The sequence below is a fragment of the Tachysurus vachellii genome, chromosome 6 (assembly GCF_030014155.1).
Source record: "Tachysurus vachellii isolate PV-2020 chromosome 6, HZAU_Pvac_v1, whole genome shotgun sequence".
NCBI lineage: Eukaryota > Metazoa > Chordata > Actinopteri > Siluriformes > Bagridae > Tachysurus > Tachysurus vachellii.
The window spans coordinates 1562239-1579738 of record NC_083465.1 but is presented as its reverse complement, the minus strand read 5'-3'; the positions used below and the strand labels follow the sequence as shown (position 1 = coordinate 1579738).

General features: G+C 44.0%; 1 protein-coding gene across 4 annotated transcripts in view; it reads left to right on the top strand.

Moving 5' to 3' along the window:
- syne2b (spectrin repeat containing, nuclear envelope 2b) overlaps positions 1 to 17500 on the top strand; it is a 99015-nt gene that overhangs the window by 29383 nt on the left and 52132 nt on the right. For 3 of the 4 annotated variants that reach the window (XR_009648552.1, XM_060871677.1, XM_060871676.1), the window contains exons 43-63: positions 80 to 409; positions 503 to 817; positions 972 to 1304; positions 1380 to 1715; positions 1799 to 1977; positions 2201 to 2516; positions 2615 to 2779; positions 3198 to 3542; positions 3629 to 3765; positions 3850 to 3991; positions 4091 to 4264; positions 5054 to 5131; positions 5268 to 10271; positions 10518 to 10727; positions 10813 to 10968; positions 11045 to 11316; positions 13122 to 15186; positions 15278 to 15612; positions 15693 to 15837; positions 15928 to 16128; positions 17065 to 17312. Coding sequence is in view for 3 of the 4 variants with exons in the window: in XM_060871677.1 (XP_060727660.1) it covers positions 80 to 409; positions 503 to 817; positions 972 to 1304; positions 1380 to 1715; positions 1799 to 1977; positions 2201 to 2516; positions 2615 to 2779; positions 3198 to 3542; positions 3629 to 3765; positions 3850 to 3991; positions 4091 to 4264; positions 5054 to 5131; positions 5268 to 10271; positions 10518 to 10727; positions 10813 to 10968; positions 11045 to 11316; positions 13122 to 15186; positions 15278 to 15612; positions 15693 to 15837; positions 15928 to 16128; positions 17065 to 17312 (11486 nt within the window). In the remaining variant the exon portion in view is untranslated. The remainder of the gene's footprint in view (positions 1 to 79; positions 410 to 502; positions 818 to 971; positions 1305 to 1379; positions 1716 to 1798; positions 1978 to 2200; positions 2517 to 2614; positions 2780 to 3197; positions 3543 to 3628; positions 3766 to 3849; positions 3992 to 4090; positions 4265 to 5053; positions 5132 to 5267; positions 10272 to 10517; positions 10728 to 10812; positions 10969 to 11044; positions 11317 to 13121; positions 15187 to 15277; positions 15613 to 15692; positions 15838 to 15927; positions 16129 to 17064; positions 17313 to 17500) is intronic. The other variant, XM_060871678.1, reaches the window with a different exon arrangement.

The window sequence follows — 17500 nt, the reverse complement described above, 5'->3', positions numbered from 1 at the left end:
GTGCAATGTTTGACTGAGGTTCAGTATCTATTTGAAATTTCAGGTAGAACATGTAAAGAATTCCATGTTGTGGTGTTAGGCTGTTTTAGAATTACGTGTCGAGGGCGACTCCAAGATGGCAGTTTTGAAGGTGGACGGTGAGAGCCTGCGTGCTCGTGAAGAATTGGAGGAAAGCACGAGACAGGAACTAATCGGAACGCTGAGAAATATAGACGACGAATGGCAAAACGTTCTGGATTCAGCGCAGCAGATTGAAGCTCAGGCTAAGCTCCAACAAACTCTTCTAAAGGAACTACAAGATCTCCAGGATCAGGAGAAGGATATCCGATCATGGGTGGACGAACAAACGCGAAAGCTGGACTTCCTGAACGAAGAGACTCCAATAAATGAAAGGCACAACAGGCTGCAGGTAGGTTCAAAGCTTCAGGTCATGGGGTGACTGAAGATGTTAGCATTGTCTGGATGTTCAAAATATCCAGTCTTAAAAATTCATTTTATTTAGGAGTTCCTGAGTCTGAAACACGAAGGCGACGCAAAATTGGAAGCTTTAAGAAAAAAGGGACAGAGCATATGTGCTCATGAGGAGAGGAAGAGACACAGCATCGAACAAAGCCAAAGAGAGTTGGAGGAGGAGTGGACAAGGGTCCTGCAGACTGCACGGGAAATAAAGAACCAGATCGAGCGTGAAGGTTTTCTCTCCGAGGAACTGAAGAGCTTCGAAGATCAGCTGGAAAGCACACAAGCTTGGATCAGAGAGCTGAAAGCAACCCTGCAATCCAAAGCTGCTCCAGCTGAGGAGATAATTAGCCAAGCTCAGGTTCAAAAAGTGTTCATATTTCTATATATTTTATATTTTGACTTTTGTATATTATTTATGTGCTTAAAAATGTATATCAACGATCTGTGAACAAAACCACAGTGTACAGAAATAAAAAAATAAATATTTATAGATTTCTTTTTATAAACCGCAGACGCTTTTGGCCCACGGTCCAGAGGGTGACTCAAAACTTGCTGCCCTTAAGCATACAGGTGAGCGTGTGTGTACTTGTGAAGGGCTCAAAGAAGACACCAGGGATTCCATACAACAGGCTCAGAGAGCCTTAGAACAAGAGTGGAGAGAAGTGCTTGATTGTGCACAAATCCTGAGGAACGACACGGAAATCCAGGTCACTCTTGATAAGGAGCTTCAGGATTTTAATTCCCAAGCAGAAATCTTCCAAACTTGGGTCATAGATCTGCAGGAGCAGTTTGGATCACCGGACAAAGGCGCTCCTCTCCATGAGACGCTTGTTCTTCTGTCGCAGGTAATTTTAAGAAGTAATGAGACGAGATCCCAAATGTACAGTTTTACTATGTAAAGTTTTCGTTTTTACCGTCAGACCATGGAGAACTTGCCAGAGGCAGACTCGAAGGTGGCTGCTTTGAACAGTAAAGGAGCGAATCTGTGCGCAAAGCTAGACGAAAGCAGGAAGGAATCCGTCCAGCGGACGCTTCGGGATGTTCAGGACAAGCTGAGGACGTTAACGGAAATTGCCAAAGAGCACAAAAATCAGGTCGAGCGTCAGGATTCACTCTCTAAGGAGCTGGAAACTTTTCGATCTGAGGAAAAGACGACACAGTCCTGGGTCGAAGAGTTGAAGAAAGACTTGGTTTCGTTGGGCAAAAGCACTCATGGCACCCAAGAGCAAATAGAAGAAAGGCTGAACAAAGTTCAAGTGAGTAACAAGGACACGGAATATGTTTTATTCAGACTTATCGCCTGTGTCTCTGTTAATATATTATCTCTAATATCACTCAGGCTGTTCTGACCCTTCGACCTGAAGGAAACTGCAAGATGTCCTCTCTGAAAAGAAAAGCGGAGAGTCTGTGTGGTCGGGGAGATCTCGATAAACAAACGAGACTCACCCTCGTGCAGAACCTGAAGTCCTTAGAAGAAGAATGGAAAGAAGTTCTCCAGAACGCTCAAGAGTCGAACAGGTCTGCAAGCCAAAAGCACATATCGATGATAATATTTAGTATGTACATGTCAGCTTCCCATTATAATGGCCTTTGTTTTTATATAGATTGTATATATTTTTTATACAGTGCACAAAATAAACGGCACCTCAATCACGCTATAACTTGAATAGCGCATGCTATTTTTCTGCAAATTTTAACAGTGAGATTCTTATTGAGGAAAACGTTTTGTTTTCCTGTTCAGCCTTTTGAGGAGCGTGGTGGAGCGTCTGGTTTCATGTCAGTGCCAAAGACAGCAGACCCAGTCTCGTGTGGAGCAGCTGAAGCAGCAGATAGCAGCGCTGCCTCGCCTCTTCCCCTGGCCCGGATTAGGGGACCGCAGACATGCCCTGGAACAGGCTACGGCTCTTCTAGACAAGGTGAGATCTCTGAGCACTACCCTGTCTGCTCTCAGAGCCCTGGGCCGAGAGATGAGCCAGCTCACGAGGGACCCCAGCTGGACGGATCCATCTTGGACAGCCATGGAAGACTGTGTCCCCGGGCTAATCAAAGATTTATCGGTGAGATTAAGTTTTGTGAAGCATTTAGCACAGAGTTTCTGTGTCATCGAGAGCAATTTGTATGTTGGGTTGGTTTTTTTTTTGTTTGGTATATTCAGGAATTGTCTGAGAGCTTAGAGGAGGGCATTTGCACAGAACGAAACTGCGCTCAGCTGGTGGAACAGCACAGTGCCGCTCAGGACTGGCTGAGAGAGCAAGTCAAAGGTTTTGGATCTCTGCCCACCGATCGCCGTGGGTTACAGGGATCTATCAACACTTTAAAGGTTAGTATAATACGTGTAGGGAAAATCAAAGGTCCACAAATATTGAATATATATATATGTGTGTGTGTGTGTGTGTGTGTGTGTGTGTGTGTGTGTGTGTGTGTGTGCGCTGAAGCATGTGTTCTAAAGCCTTGTTTGTGTCAGTCACATGTAGTTGTTTCTAATCCACCTTACTGTATATAAATCATGTAATGTATAAGGAGGTATAGCTGCCTGTTATAGTAACATTTATATAAAGGAAAAGAACATTCAGAATATCTGTGATGTGTTTAGCATTTCTGGTGTTAACTTTCCTGTGAGAATTTCGCAACGTGTTTCCAATAAACACCGACCAATTTGTTGACAAACGCATCCTTCAGCGGATTGTCTATTTATTTATCGACTAAACTTCTTCTGTTTTTCCCCCATCATGATTCAGGCTCTTCTTCAGACGGTGGAGAGGGAAGAGAGAGAAATGAGAGAGCTAGACGTGGCTAAAGACGCCCTGATCAACTTGTGCACTCCGGGGGGTCGCGACGCTCTGACCTTAGAAACCGGCCACCTCCGCGACCTTTGCTCCGCCTCTGAGAGGGAAATAAACGAGAGCCTTATTGTGTGCGAGACTAGATTGGCTGACATCGAGCTGAAGATAGCCGAAAGAGCAGAGAGTTTTAGAGCACAGGCTGAGTGCGTTCTGAATGATCTAAGAGCAACGGAATGTCTGGGATTTGTAGAAGGATGCAAGAAAATTAGCCAAGTAGAGGAAAACTCAAAAATCCTGAAGGTACTGAACACATCTTTACATTCGATATTAAAATAATTTTTTTTCCAACAGTCTCACCTTCATTGTTTTTTTGTTTTTTTTTCCAGACCTGTGAAAAGGAGCTCGAGAAAATAGAGTGCAAAGTCCGTGCTCTGGGCCAGGCTGTTTGCATGGTTCCACCCGACGAGGCTCTTCCTTCGAATGTAAATTCTCTTGTAAACACAGTGACCCAGCAGTACTGCAGGTACCATCATTAGTCATCTTTTCATCATAAAGGTTCTTAAAAGTAGTAAAGAGTCGTGCGTAATCGGTTTCGCTTCATATTCAGGCTGCAATCCAAGCTGTCCGAACGAAAGGACGACTGCGCCGACGGCGTCGTGCGCTGTATGAGAAATACACTGCAGGCCCTGCGTTCCTGGACCCAGTCAACACAAACCCAGGCTTTTTCAGACTCCGCGTGCACCGTTCAGGTTTGTACATGTACTGTGTGTGCAGTGCTAAGAAACAGCTAAGAAATTTCATAATTAAAAATATAAAGCACATTTTATTTCACTTTTTTTTTTCTTCAGGCTATGATAGAGGAAGGTGCAGAGCTGCATAAGAACCTGCAGGAGGCAGTGTCTCATAAACAGCTGCTCAGAGACTGTCTAGGTCAAGAACTCGCCGACAAACTGGACAGAGACGTGTCGAACGCGTTAAAGGAAGCAGACGCACTCATTAATCAGCTTCAGGAGAGGCTCCAGGTGAACATTTTAATTTGCTTAATCGTCAGGTAGCTCTTCATGAAGTAGGTATATGTAATGTATTACTAATACACTCTATGTACCTCCTTATACATGCATACGTGTGTATAAACGCTCAGTTGTTATTAGATGTGTAAGATTTTTTTTTATTAAGCATGAATGTGATTTCAACATATTATAACTTCTATTAAGGTTCTGTAGCATAGACCCTAGTAATGTGTTAAAAATAATGTGTTAAAAAGGATGCATAATAAATATCGTATAAATGTTTAATGGCAATTATTATCACTCATTATCATTTGCCTAAATTACTTTGTAATGGCTGTTTATAAGAATATTGTGGTCACAAATGATGTATTGATCTATAACAATATAACAGTCCAGTATAATATGTCACCCAGAATATATATGTCATTATAACATCTATAACAGATTTAAGTGACGTAAGCTTTTTAAACATACTGCAAATGTGCACGCTATGATTCATTATAACGAATTATAACTCGTTAAAGTAAAGAAACAATACCAGCTGCTATAATGCACTACTACATTACTGCGTACAGCTTTTTTGTGTACTGACCTTATAATATAATGCACAGTTATTTGTGTCATTAATAAAAGAAGCACTTACGGACAATCATACGGTCCTACGATCGTAAAGCGTAATACGTTATATAACATAAAACATCATGAATACGGAGTTCAGAGGAAGACTTTTCTTATAACAGTAACTTTGTCAGTATCGCTGTAAATGTGTACAATTCACGTATTTTGCTTTACGTGATCCAGGATCTCGAGGAGGAAAGGAGGAAAAGTAAAGTTCTTACGATGTCGCCGGAAACACAAACCGGTCATTTGGTCTCAGAGGTAAAGCAGAAATGAGCGTTCATGAATTTCAGCTCATTAGATTGTCTAGCTTTGGTTTCTGCAGCTTCTTCATCTTTAATCGCTTTAGACATTTAAACGTTATTGAGATTTTCTCTTTGTTGTGGCATCGTGGCAGGTTTCCAGTGAATGGCCCGGAAAACCGGATACTTCCGTAAAGGTCGAGCTTCATTTTTCAAAGCCTCAAGATATTTCATCTGCTCCAGCGGGCAGTTCTAACGTTTCAGCGGTTGAGCCTTTTGAAGAAGCACGTAGAGATGTTGACGTGTCGACTATCGAAGAAACCAAAGCAAAGTCAGAACAGCCACTGGGAACATCAGCGGGAGATGAGAATCCATCAGAGGCCGTGCTGACTATGGCACTCAGACAAAAATCAGGAGACAGTGAGGTTTCTAGGACAGTTACTAAAGAGTTATTGTCTGAATCTCCCACTGAAGAACAGCCACCGGTGTTTGCAGTAGACGAGTGCGGGGCCGAATTCGGAAAAGATGATCCGCCGACCACAACGCTGGCTACAACCTCTAAACAAGAACGACTCACGGATGTCGCTGGATCTGAAAGTCTCTCTCATCAAGCTGATATAAATGTTTTAGAGTTTGATACAGAGAGAATAAACCCATCTAAGAGGTTAGAGGAAAGAGAATTTCAGCTCAACACTCCTGTCTCCACAGCCACAGACCGAGATCTCGTTGAGGAGATTTCAGACGACGTGGACTTTCCCACAGCAGACTGGTCGCTGACAGCGCTACGTATCGACCGAAATAAACTTCAAACCGGAACTTTCTCTACCACGGCTTTGGCTGCGCAGTCTGACAAAGTACAAGAGGTGGATGTTTGTGCCATCGATCCAGGAACAAGTGAAGGAGAAATTGAGATGGAGATGAAATTAAGGATGCAAGAAATGGGAGATGCTGAGACATGCTTAGAAAGAAAGGTAGAGGAGGAATCGAACGGACATGACAGGCGTACAACATGCGCTCAGAGTCTTGACCGAAAATCTGATGCGGTTGAGGAAGCAAATAGGAACTGGTCATTAACTTCTGATACCTTTGTTCTTTTGCCTGAGGAAGGTAAAATGGCAAAAAAGAAAATAGCTGCACTGATTCTTGATACAGACTCGGTACATGTTCATACTACTGAGGTCCCTGGTATGACTGACCCTAATTCAGGGAAAATTTATTTATCTTTACAAACTGGCTGTGAAAGCTCTTCGTCTCACCAAATAGGAACGTCGGACACGTCAGACGAGGCGAGAAATCGATCTGACGTTCGTACGTCTCCGGGTCAACAAGAAATGGAAATTGCCGTGGATGTTATTGATTCCACTAATTCAAGTCAACCCTCTGAAGAAAACATCGATAGAACTGAGACTCGAATCTCAAATGCCACAAATTCTGAGAGAGAAGGAACCCGGACAACAAACAGCGGTCCACGGGAGGTCCAGAGATGGGTGGAGCCACTTGAACACTGGACTGTGAATAATGGTCCTCGAGAGACCCAACGAAGATACATGATCCTGGAAAGAAAAGGGGGACTAGAAATACGCCAAGAACCAACTGCTGAGACAGATGTTCCAGCACTGGAACCTGGCACAAGTAAAACCGGTGAAGTAGTAACCGGTGTTTCTGAACTTGAACAAGTAGTTGGTAAAGAGTCGGCCGCGACCGAAGGCAGCGAGAGAGCAACGTGGAATGCTGAGAAACAGTCGGAGACATTAGAGATCATGGGGGCACCTGCTAGAAGGGAACTAGATAGGTTACCCTGTAGCTGTGAGGACAAACTAGTGCAAGATGTGGAGAAGGTAATTGTGGAATTTGAGAGCGCAAAAAGTACAACAGTGAAAGGTGAAACTGAACCAACCCCACCAGCCAGACGATCTAAGCCAATGGATGTCGGTTCAGAAGTCCGTTGTGAAGAAGCACCTCTTCCTGTACCAACTATTCACCAAAACAAACTCGAGGAAATCCAGTTACCACCCGAAGGTATTATTCATCCTCCACCAGACAGAACACATAAGGAGAGGTTAGTAGGTGAAAGACCGTCACTGGTTCTCGATTCTCCAACCCCACCAGAAAGAAGGCGTAAAGAGAGGGCAGAGCATCAACAACCTGAACTAGAGAAGTCCAGTAAAACTGTAGTTGGTGAGGAGCCTCTTATAAAACCAACTCCACCACTGAGGCAAAAAGTAAGTCAGATTGAAAGTGAAGGAACAGAGGACTTATTGGTGAAACCCACACCTCCAACGAGAAGAAGAGATAGCGGAGTTGTGACTGACCTAGTGTCAGACAGCAGTGATTTGGACAAAGCAAGGACAAAAGAGAGAGCTGTTGAGGAATCGCTTGAAAAAACAACTCCAGCGGTGAGACGAAAATCAATCCAGGATGAAAGTGAATTCATCACGCCGCTGGTCTCCAAGCCCAGAGGAACAGAGGACTTATTGGTTAAACCAACACCTCCAACAAGAAGAAAAGATAGCAGATGTGTGAGAGATACTGTGTCTAAAGAAATAGCCAGTGAACATTCACAGAGCACTGAATTGGAGAAGGCAGTGATGCAGGGTATCGCTGTTGAGGAAAAACCAACCCCAACAGTAAGACGAAAAGGAAGTCTACTGAGCCAAATCCAAGAAATGGAGGATACGTCAGTAAAGCCAACACCTCCTGCAAGAAGGAGAGCTAGTAGAAACTTCAGTGACGAGACGTATGAAGAAATGGCCCGGAAAATTTCTATAAGCACCGATTTGGAGAAGACACTGACACAAGAGAACACTCTCGAGGAGTCACTTATTAAACCGACTCCGCCGGCGAGACGGAAAGTTTCGAGTCAAATTGAAAGCGACACTTTTTCAGTGCTCTCCAAAATCCACGAACTGGGGGAGATGGTAGTGAAACCCACACCTCCAACCAGAAGGAGGGATAGCAGAAATATAAGTGACATAGTGACCGTCAAAAGTTCCAGCAGCACCGATTTGGAAAAGATGGTGACTCAGGATAAAGCCTTTGCACAGCCTCTTCTAAAACCAACTCCACCAATGAGACGGAAATCCCAAGAAACAGAGGCTACGTTATCGAAACCCACACCACCAGTAAGAAGGAGAAATAGTGGGAATATAACTGATCCACCAGCCAGTAGAATTTATGGCAGCTGTGATTTAGAGGGTTCAATTTTGGTGACACCTGAAAGAGCCGTTAGTGAAGCTCTCGTCAAACCAACTCCACCGTTTAGACGAAAAACTTTGAGTCGAACCGAAAGCGACGTTTCTATCGTTGAGAGAACCAAAGAAATGGAGGAGACTTTAGTGAAACCCACACCTCCAACAAGAAGGAGAGAGAGCAGAAATGTGAGTGACGAAGTAGCCGTGGATCTGCAGAACTCGGTAACACAAGAGAAAAATCTAAAAGGCTCTATAATTAAACCAGCTCCGACAATGAGCCGAAAAACGACTCCAGCTGAAAGCGATCCTTCCGTAGTTTCGAAAACCCAAGAAGTGGAGGTGACTTTGTTAAAACCCACACCTCCAACAAGAAGAATGGAGCGCACAAATACGAGTGATACAGTAGCTGGCACCATTTCTAGCAGCTACGATTCGGAGAATGTTAGTGAAGTGCGAGACATTAAACCAATGCCATCATTGAGCAAAGCAATTGACGATGAAAGTGATATAATTACAGTGGTTTTCAAGCCCCAAGAAATAGATAAGAAACTGGAGGAACCGACTCCACCAACAAGAAGGAGAGAGAGCAAAAATTTGAGTGACCTAGTGGCCAGTGAAATTTCTGTCAGCGGAGATTTGGAGAACTTCGGGACACAAGACAGAGCTGCAGAAGAGGCTCTTGTAAGACCGTCTCCACCAGAGGACACGCCGGTGAAACCCATACTTCTGACACACGGGAAAGATAGCAGGACAATGGATGAAATAGTACCTAATCAAGCAGAGGGTGATTTTTCAAGTATGGTTAATTTGGGCAAGACTGATGTGGAGGTTATGGAAATACAGACTCCTCCAGTGTTACAAGCTGAAAGTGACCTTTCCATCATTGCTAAAACCCGAGAAATGGAGGAAAAACTGGAAAAAGCCATAACTCCTACAAGAAGGAGAGATAGCAGAACTGTGGATGAAACTGTACCTGCACAAATGGAGAGTGAAATTCGCATCAATGTTTTGGAAAAGACTTTCAGACCAGAGAGCGCCGATGAGGTGGATCTTTTAGTCGTACAAGACGCGAGCCAGGCTGAAAGTGACGTTACTGTTATTGATAAAACCCAAAAAGCCGTGGAGACTCTGGAAAGACCCATAAGTCCAACTAGAAGGATAGAGAGCAGAACCGTGGACGAAAATGTAAATATACAAACGGAGAGTGAAATTTCCAGCAGCGTTGATTTGGATAACACTGTGAGACCAGCGAGTGCCGTCGAGGAGGATCTTGTTAAACAGACTCCGCTAGCGGAGCAAGTAGGAATTCAAGCGGAATGTGACAAGTCCATCGTTGAAAACGGACAAAAAATGGAGGAGAAACTAGAAGAATCCACAAGTCTAACAAGTAGGGGACATGGTAGAAATGTGGATGAAACCACACCTAAACAAATGGACAGTAGCAGCACTGATGTGGATGAGATTGTGAGACAAGAGAGTGCCGAAGAGGAGGATCTTGAAAAAATTACTCCACCACTGCAACAAGCAGCAAGTGAAGGCGAAAGCAACATTTCTTCAGTGGTTCCGAAACCCCACGTGCCAGAGGAGACGCCGATGAAGCCCACACCTCCTTCTCAATCCGAGCTACAGGATGGTACGATCGAACCAGCTCTAAGAGAAGAGAATAACAAAGTAGAGCAGGAAAATATTAAAGTATCATCTATTAGCACAGAACCTGAAGAACCTCCACCTTCACCAATCACACCAATAGGCCAAGAGAAGGAAACAGTCGATCTCGATACAATTCCAGCTAACGTAGAAGAACCATCCATCCAACCAGTCCAGAAAACAGGAGACCTAGAAAAAAGTGTCGAGGTTCAACCACTGATTAAACAAGAAGATGAGCAGAAGGAGAAGGAGTTCTGCAATGCTCTGGGCGTGGAACGTACAAAGGGCTTGACTGAGATTGAAAGCATCAGTTTGGTTGAGGTAACAGGAAGTTGCATGCGTGTGAAAGATGTGCCTGCATTGGCGCTTGTTCTTTGTTGCATGATGCACAATGTCTGCGTGAATAGATTTAGTATAGATGAAGAATTCTCAAGGTGTTTTAGGCAGATACCAGAAACGTCGGCTTCTGTATGGTGACTGCACCTAACCTTCTCTACGCTCACTAATCGCTGCATGGTTTTTAACCAGATCACATTTAATCATATTGTCCTTTTCTTTAAATCGAAGGCACAAATAAAAGTTGCGGACAAATCAGAAATCACGGATCAGGAATCCTCAGTTGCAAAAGGTATCGATGTGCCAGAAGCATTCGAACGAGAACAAGAAGACGACGACGAAGAAGAAGAAGAAGAAGAACCGCTTGGTGCTACAATGAATAATATTTTCACTGAGATTGAAAAGATGTCTAAGACGAGACCAAATAGCCTGCTGATCGAGGTATCAACCAGAACCTCTATATTTTTTGTGTAACCGGTGGTTTGACAAGACCACACAACTAATATCACATAATTTGTGACCACAGAGCAGGCCTTATGACGATCCGATGGGCCTTCTCAGTACCTCTGAGGCTGACCTCGAAGCTCAGATGACCAGGTTGGTGTTTTGCATACTGAGTTGTCGTAACAGCCCTGCGGTGCTCAACCCTACAGATATGGCCAAACAAGTAGAAGAGGCTGAGGTGAGTTTACAGGATAGCAGGAGTTTGAATCTTTTTAAGGACCAATGGTTTCTAAGTGTCTGGTTTTATGGATCAGCTTTGCAGACAGAGAGCTCAGCAGCAAGTTTCCTCAATCTCAAAGCAAGCTCACATTAACGGCGAGGTCAGCACTCTTGTCACCAGATCAGCTAACGACCCCGAGGCTATGCAGCGACTGAGTTGCCAGTGGACAGAGGCATTGTGGGACGCGTCTGGCACCGTGCACACTAAGGAGGCCCAGTTGCAGCTGGTGATTGACTACGACAGACAATTGCAGAAAGCCAGAGCTACTCTCGAGAAAATGGTGGGTGAACTGGAGTCCTTGAAAATGTAAGTATTCTGGGGAACAGATTTGTGGTGTCACGTACAGTGATACCTCGAGATACGAGTGCATCGACATACGAATTTTTTCTGTGATTCGACCAAATTTTTGCCTCGAGATACGAACAAATCTTTGAGATACGAGCATCCGAGCCGACGCCGCCGAACAAAGACCCACGACAACAACCGTGTGCTCTGTTTCCCCCGCCTCAGCGTCCCGCATCTCACTCGGTTAGTGTTTGTGTAGCTCGCTTTGTTAACACTTGTGTAAAGCCGTGCTCGTGTTTTGTGCTTTTATTTTGCGTACAGTACAACTTTATCGCATTTAAAACCATGGGTCCTAAGAAAGTGAGTGTAAAGGACGGTGCTGTGAAGAAGTAGTTCAATTTTAGTGAAGTTTAGTTAAGTTCCATTGAAGTGTAAAGTAGCGTTAAGAGTGTACAGTAGCGAGTAAGTGAACGTGTACGTACGAGACAAAATCCCTCCGCCTGTTTACTCCTCCCTCAACCTCCATGCGCATCTTCCTTAGCTCAAGTCATCCGATCTCCAAGGTAATTAATACACTTTATAGTAAAACCAGTTTATTTTATTTTTTTTAACATTCTCTTTTATTACTGTATGTTTACAATATTTGTCATTTATAAATACAGGTACTGTACATTTTTCATATCGTCGCTGTCGGGCGGAATCCTCGTATCTCCAAAACCATTATTTTTCAGGAAATAAAAAAAAAAAAACGCAGTATTTTTTTTGAGTTATTAAACATTGTATCGTTAAAGTTGTTATTATACCTTATATTGCTATCATATACTGTTGTGTACCAACATTAACACATCATTTTCCCAAAGTCACGTTTTATCGGAGATACTGTACAAGCTTTATGACATGGGAGCAGGGAGATACAGACGTCGCTGCTGCCAGCAGTGTTCGATAAAGTCTGCGGTCACGTTGAGCCTTTTGACAAGAGACAAGGCTTCAATACTTAACCAAAGCTAATGACTGTAGTTACATACAGCCTCATAAACTCTATTTTAAAGGTTTAAGAGCTATAAGTGATGCAATACAAAACACGATAAGCTGAAAAAACAGTGTTTTACATGCACAGTGCCAAGAGAGGCGTTGTCTATAAGTAGGCTGACTTAAAGTCAGTAAAATAATAATAAAAACAATCATTTAATAGTGGTATCCAAAACATTCAGTTTAATTCAAATTTTATATTATGCACTGTATCCTGCACCACTGTTGCTTCCTCTCTCTCTACACTCTCTCCATCGGAGAAATATGCCGCGGAGTATAGAAGAGGTGGAGTTACAAGGTTTCTCAGACAGTTGAGGTGTCCAATGGAGTTATGAGATTTGCGCTCAAGCTATTTTCAAGACTTTAGATTGGTTAATAACTTGTAAAAATAACAGACCCACGTGGGGACTGACCAATAGCATCGATATGTGAAAAAATATGAAATTGACCAAATTTGGAGATACGAGGTTTCCGCCCTACAGCGACGATATTCAAAACACATAAACGAAACAACTGGAGTGGAATTTTGCGAGCTGGAACGGATTAATGTGATTTCAATTCATTTAAATGGGGAAAATTGCTTTGAGATACGAGCAAATTGAGTTGCGAGCAAAGTCACGGAACGAATTAAACTCGTATCTGGAGGTATCACTGTATATTGCATGGTAGTTATTTTGGTATTCTATTGACCGTCAAAACGGTCTAAGCATATTCGCAAATTAAAAGCAAACATATTTTGTAACCGCCGTCAAAACATTGCCGCCCAATTTTCTCTTTTTTGAACCATACGTTGGAAGGTGTCCAGTCGAAAGCAGCTTTGTTGAGGAGCAGAGACTGCGCTCGTTCCTTAGGACCATGGAACAGGAGAGGACGGTTCTCGGAGAGGTGATCCAGACGCATTCCCAGCTATCACCACACCTCAGCCAGCCCGATAGAGCAGCAGCGCTCTCGCAACAGAGCGTCTTGCAGAGCGAATGGAAGGCACTCGAGAGATCTGCTGAGAAAAGCTTGCATAATGTCAGCACGTACACCAAAGAGAGTTTTGACCTTCTGGAGGACATCGGTACGTTGAAAGAACATTTGGAGAACTTTCATAAGATCTTGGAATCACATTGGATTTCATCTTCTGCTTGGGATAGCAAGAGAGTGCAAGAAATGATCGGACTCGGTGCTGAGCTCACGGCTGCCAAACAAAGATATTTTGACGTCCATGAAAACTTTGAAGCTCTCTCGCAAAGTTGTAATTTCCAGACTGAGGTGTATAACATACAGCAAGGTTTATGGAGTGTCAAAGATCACATGGATCTGATTGGTGAGGAGTTGGATTTTTCATTGCCGACCAGCAACAACCCAAGCATGGTCAAAATTGTCAAAGTGATAACAGAAGCCCTAGCTTGGGCCAAGAAGACACAGTATGACATTAAGAACAGAGAAAGGAAGGTTTCTCTGCTTCCGGAAGAAGTCCATCGGCAAATAAAGGACTTGAAGAAGCTGAATTCGGATATGACGTCTAAGCAGATACAGTTATCCACTCTGACCAAGGAGGTAACCGAGATGATCCCAGATCTTGACCAACCAGATGTTCCTTTGGTCACTTCGCTTTTGGAGTTATTGGCAAGTTTGTCCAAATCTACAGAAGAAAGAATAGCTGCTGCAATGGAAGAAATACAGTTAAGTCTTCAGACTCGGGAAAAGATTTCAGAGCAGATAACCGAAGTAGATTCCTGGATTCAGTCCCACCTCCATAAGGAATCTCTGAGTAGAGAGGATTTCCAAAGCTTGAGCGCAGCAGATCTCGATCAAAGGTTACGTCAGAGTCAGGATACGCTCCAAGAGGCGGAAAAACACTCCGGGATCGCAGAGGCTTTGCAGATGAAGAGTAAAGACATTACCTCTGAGCTTAGCATTTCTGAGAATGCATGGCTGTATGAAAAACTTAGCAAGCTCCAAGAAGATATAAAGGGCGTTATCAATTATGAGAAATCCTCCATCCTGGAGATAAAAGATATATTACAAAACCGGGAGTTATCCGAACAGAAAATGTCTTCGTTAGAGCAGAAACTAAGAGAGATAACAACAGACGTGAAAGGACACACATTTCCCATTACTAAGGAGACTCTGGATGCTATCGAGCCGATCAAGCGCGTACTTGTGGAACACAAGTTTCAGGTTGAACAAATAAACACCTCCGCAGAAGGCAAGAGGAGAGAGCTACTGGGTGTAATCTCTGAGCTCCATCATAAAATGAACACTTTTCGTATTAAATCTCAAGTCCACGAGCGGTTCTTCAGCCTCAAGCAGCGTGTGGAGGATCTTCGAGAAAATCTCGAGCTTTACGTCCCAAAGACGAAAGATGAAAGCGTCGGCGAAGAGGAACGCTATAAGATCTGCCAGTCTCTTCTTACCCAGATTCCGCTAATCAAGCTTACGCACAAGGAGGCATCAGACGAACTTCTGAACGTCTCACCAGACCTCCATCCGTCCCAGCTAACGACCGAACAAGAGAGGCTCAAACAAAACCTTGAGACTTTTAACGCTTGGGAGACGGCCGTTCAAAATAACCTTCAGATTGTGGAATTGGACGTTCTAAAAGATATAAATTATCTCTCAGAGCAAAGGGTGGTACACGGTTTCCTCAAAGAGGCTTCTCGGGTGCTGGATAAGACCTGCGAGGTGGAGTTTAACCAGGGAGCTGTCGATGACGAGCTCAGAAAGCTTCTCAAACTTCAGAAGAACGTCGAAGCTAGAATGCGGGTTCTGGAGGTTTTGGAACTCAAAAACGGACACCAGCAGGGGTCTCGTCATTCAAAAAGCATTGCGGAATTGGCCAAAAGTGTCCTTGACCAATGTGACCAAAGACTGGTAAGTAAGAACAGTATAGAATCCAAACTATATTGCTTTAAAATAAAATAGAGTTAAAGATAAAATTTTGTAAACGCACAAATTTTCTTAGATGGACCTGTCCAAAGCCAAGGAATCACTGAAAAGATATTCCAGAGGAGTCAGAAGTGCCGGTCAGTTCCTCCAGAGGACAGAATCTGTTCTACTTCTGTCTCTCTGCTCACCAAGGAGCTGCTCTGAAAGGCTAAAAGACATTCAGCAAGCCCTGTTGTCTTTAGACAACGAATTCCAATCCCATCTCACTGAAATTCAGAGTTTCTCTCCCTTCAGTCCATTGTTTTCAGAGCAGAAGGTCAAACAATTACAAGTCGAGATTCTAGGGTGCCTCTTGGTTCGAACGTCCACACTTAAGGCCCAGGCCCAGCTGAGACGGGACACGTTAGAGAGGTATATAATAAATAAGGTTTATTATTTTTTTGGTCCTAGATAAAAAACGTTAATGCTGTAATATCCCTTTGCCCTGTAAGGTGCGTTAACAGCCAGAGAAACACCCGTGTGTTATACGAAGAGCTGTGCCGACGCGTCCGCGATGCAGAAACAACCCTAGCAGATTGCGCCTGTAAAAAAATCACATCTCAGACGGACTACCTCGACCAGAAAGAGACGCTCAAAGTAGGGAAGTGTTTGTGGCGAGCAAATAGAGGATAAGATGCTATTTTTGGTGTTAAAAAACAAACACGTTTTCTCCTCTCGGTTGTTCAGACACTAGTTAAAGACGTCGACGCTCTGTCCGGAAAACTGGACGAGCTGAAAGAATGGTGTCCGGTGCAGGGTTGCCGCAGCAACAGGGACGACGCCGTAAACTCCCTCTGGGGCCAGGTGGCCAGACTACGTCAGTGCACCAGAGATCTGCTCGCACACTCGGAGTGGAGGGGAGAGGAATGGATACGCATCAGAAAGAGTGTAAGTTACGTAACATGTCAGTCTGATGTCACGAGAAGTTTCAATCGAATTCTAACATCTCGTAACTGGAGGACCGTGAACTGTGACTCCTAGAGCTTTAATTAAGGTAACATTGGATAGGAACAAAGTTTTCTTCTCTAAATAAGCATTTTAATCAGTACATAAACAAGAGTTGGTCTGTCTTTGAAATTTCTCCTTTTTGACCTAATATTTATAGCCATGTAGCTAGACTGTGGTTTGATTAGCTGTTCACTAAATAATGTACAGGGGGCACGGTGGCTTAGTGGTTAGTACGTTCCCCTCACACCTCCAGGGTTGGGGGTTTGATTCCCGCCTCCACCTTGTGTGTGTGGAGTTTGCATGTTCTCCCCGTGTCTCGGGGGTTTCCTCCGGGTACTCCGGTTTCCTCCCCCGGTCCAAAGACATACATGGTAGGTTGATTGGCATCTCTGAAAAATTGTCCGTAGTGTGTGATTGCGTGAGTGAATGAGAGTGTGTGTGTGTGCCCTGTGATGGGTTGGCACTCCGTCCAGGGTGTATCCTGCCTTGATGCCCGATGACGCCTGAGATAGGCACAGGCTCCCCGTGACCCGAGGTAGTTCGGATAAGCGGTAGAACAAGGCTGAACTCAGACCGGTCTGGACGGGTACCTGTATGACTGTTTTGTCCTTCGTAGTATGCTAGTACCTCCGGAAACACGCCCACTTCGTGGTACCGAAACCCCTGGAATTGAGTCGATGCCATACACCAGCATCAACAATCAACTAATAACAGTTTATTTGCAGCGTTTAATCAATTGTTCGGTTTGGTTTAGTTTAGTGAACGTTTAGTGAACGTTTTGCTAATTACACAGAAAGTGACAAGTAATCGGGTTCTTCACAAAAGCGCTTCCCTGTATTTGCCCAGAAGATCGTATGCCTGACTTGTGCTCCACAGATAGAGAAAGCGTCGTCTGTCCTAGAGCAGATAGAGGCCGATTTCCCACAGAGCAGCAGAGAGAAAGCTACTGCCGAGGAGCTTTCGGAGCTGCTGCGGTTTTGGTCCCCGTACCAGGACAGACTGGACTGCGAGCATCGAGCTCTGTCTGCACTGGAACTGCGTGTCGTCAGGCTACTGAGAACGGAAGGAGCCGAACCCGTTCCCCTTTGTCAGGACCTCCAAACCATGCAAGAGCGCTATCACAGGTCAGAGGTCACCGTTTTATGTTTTGTTAATGATGTTTTTCTCTTTTTAATGATATTTTATGTACAGCTTAGCAGGGTTGGTTTACTCGGTGTCGAGCGGTAGAAATAGTTAGCAACTGTTTAGCAAAACTGGGTCAGATTTGGAACGTAATAACGCTGGAACGTAACAACGAAGGCCAAATCTGCAT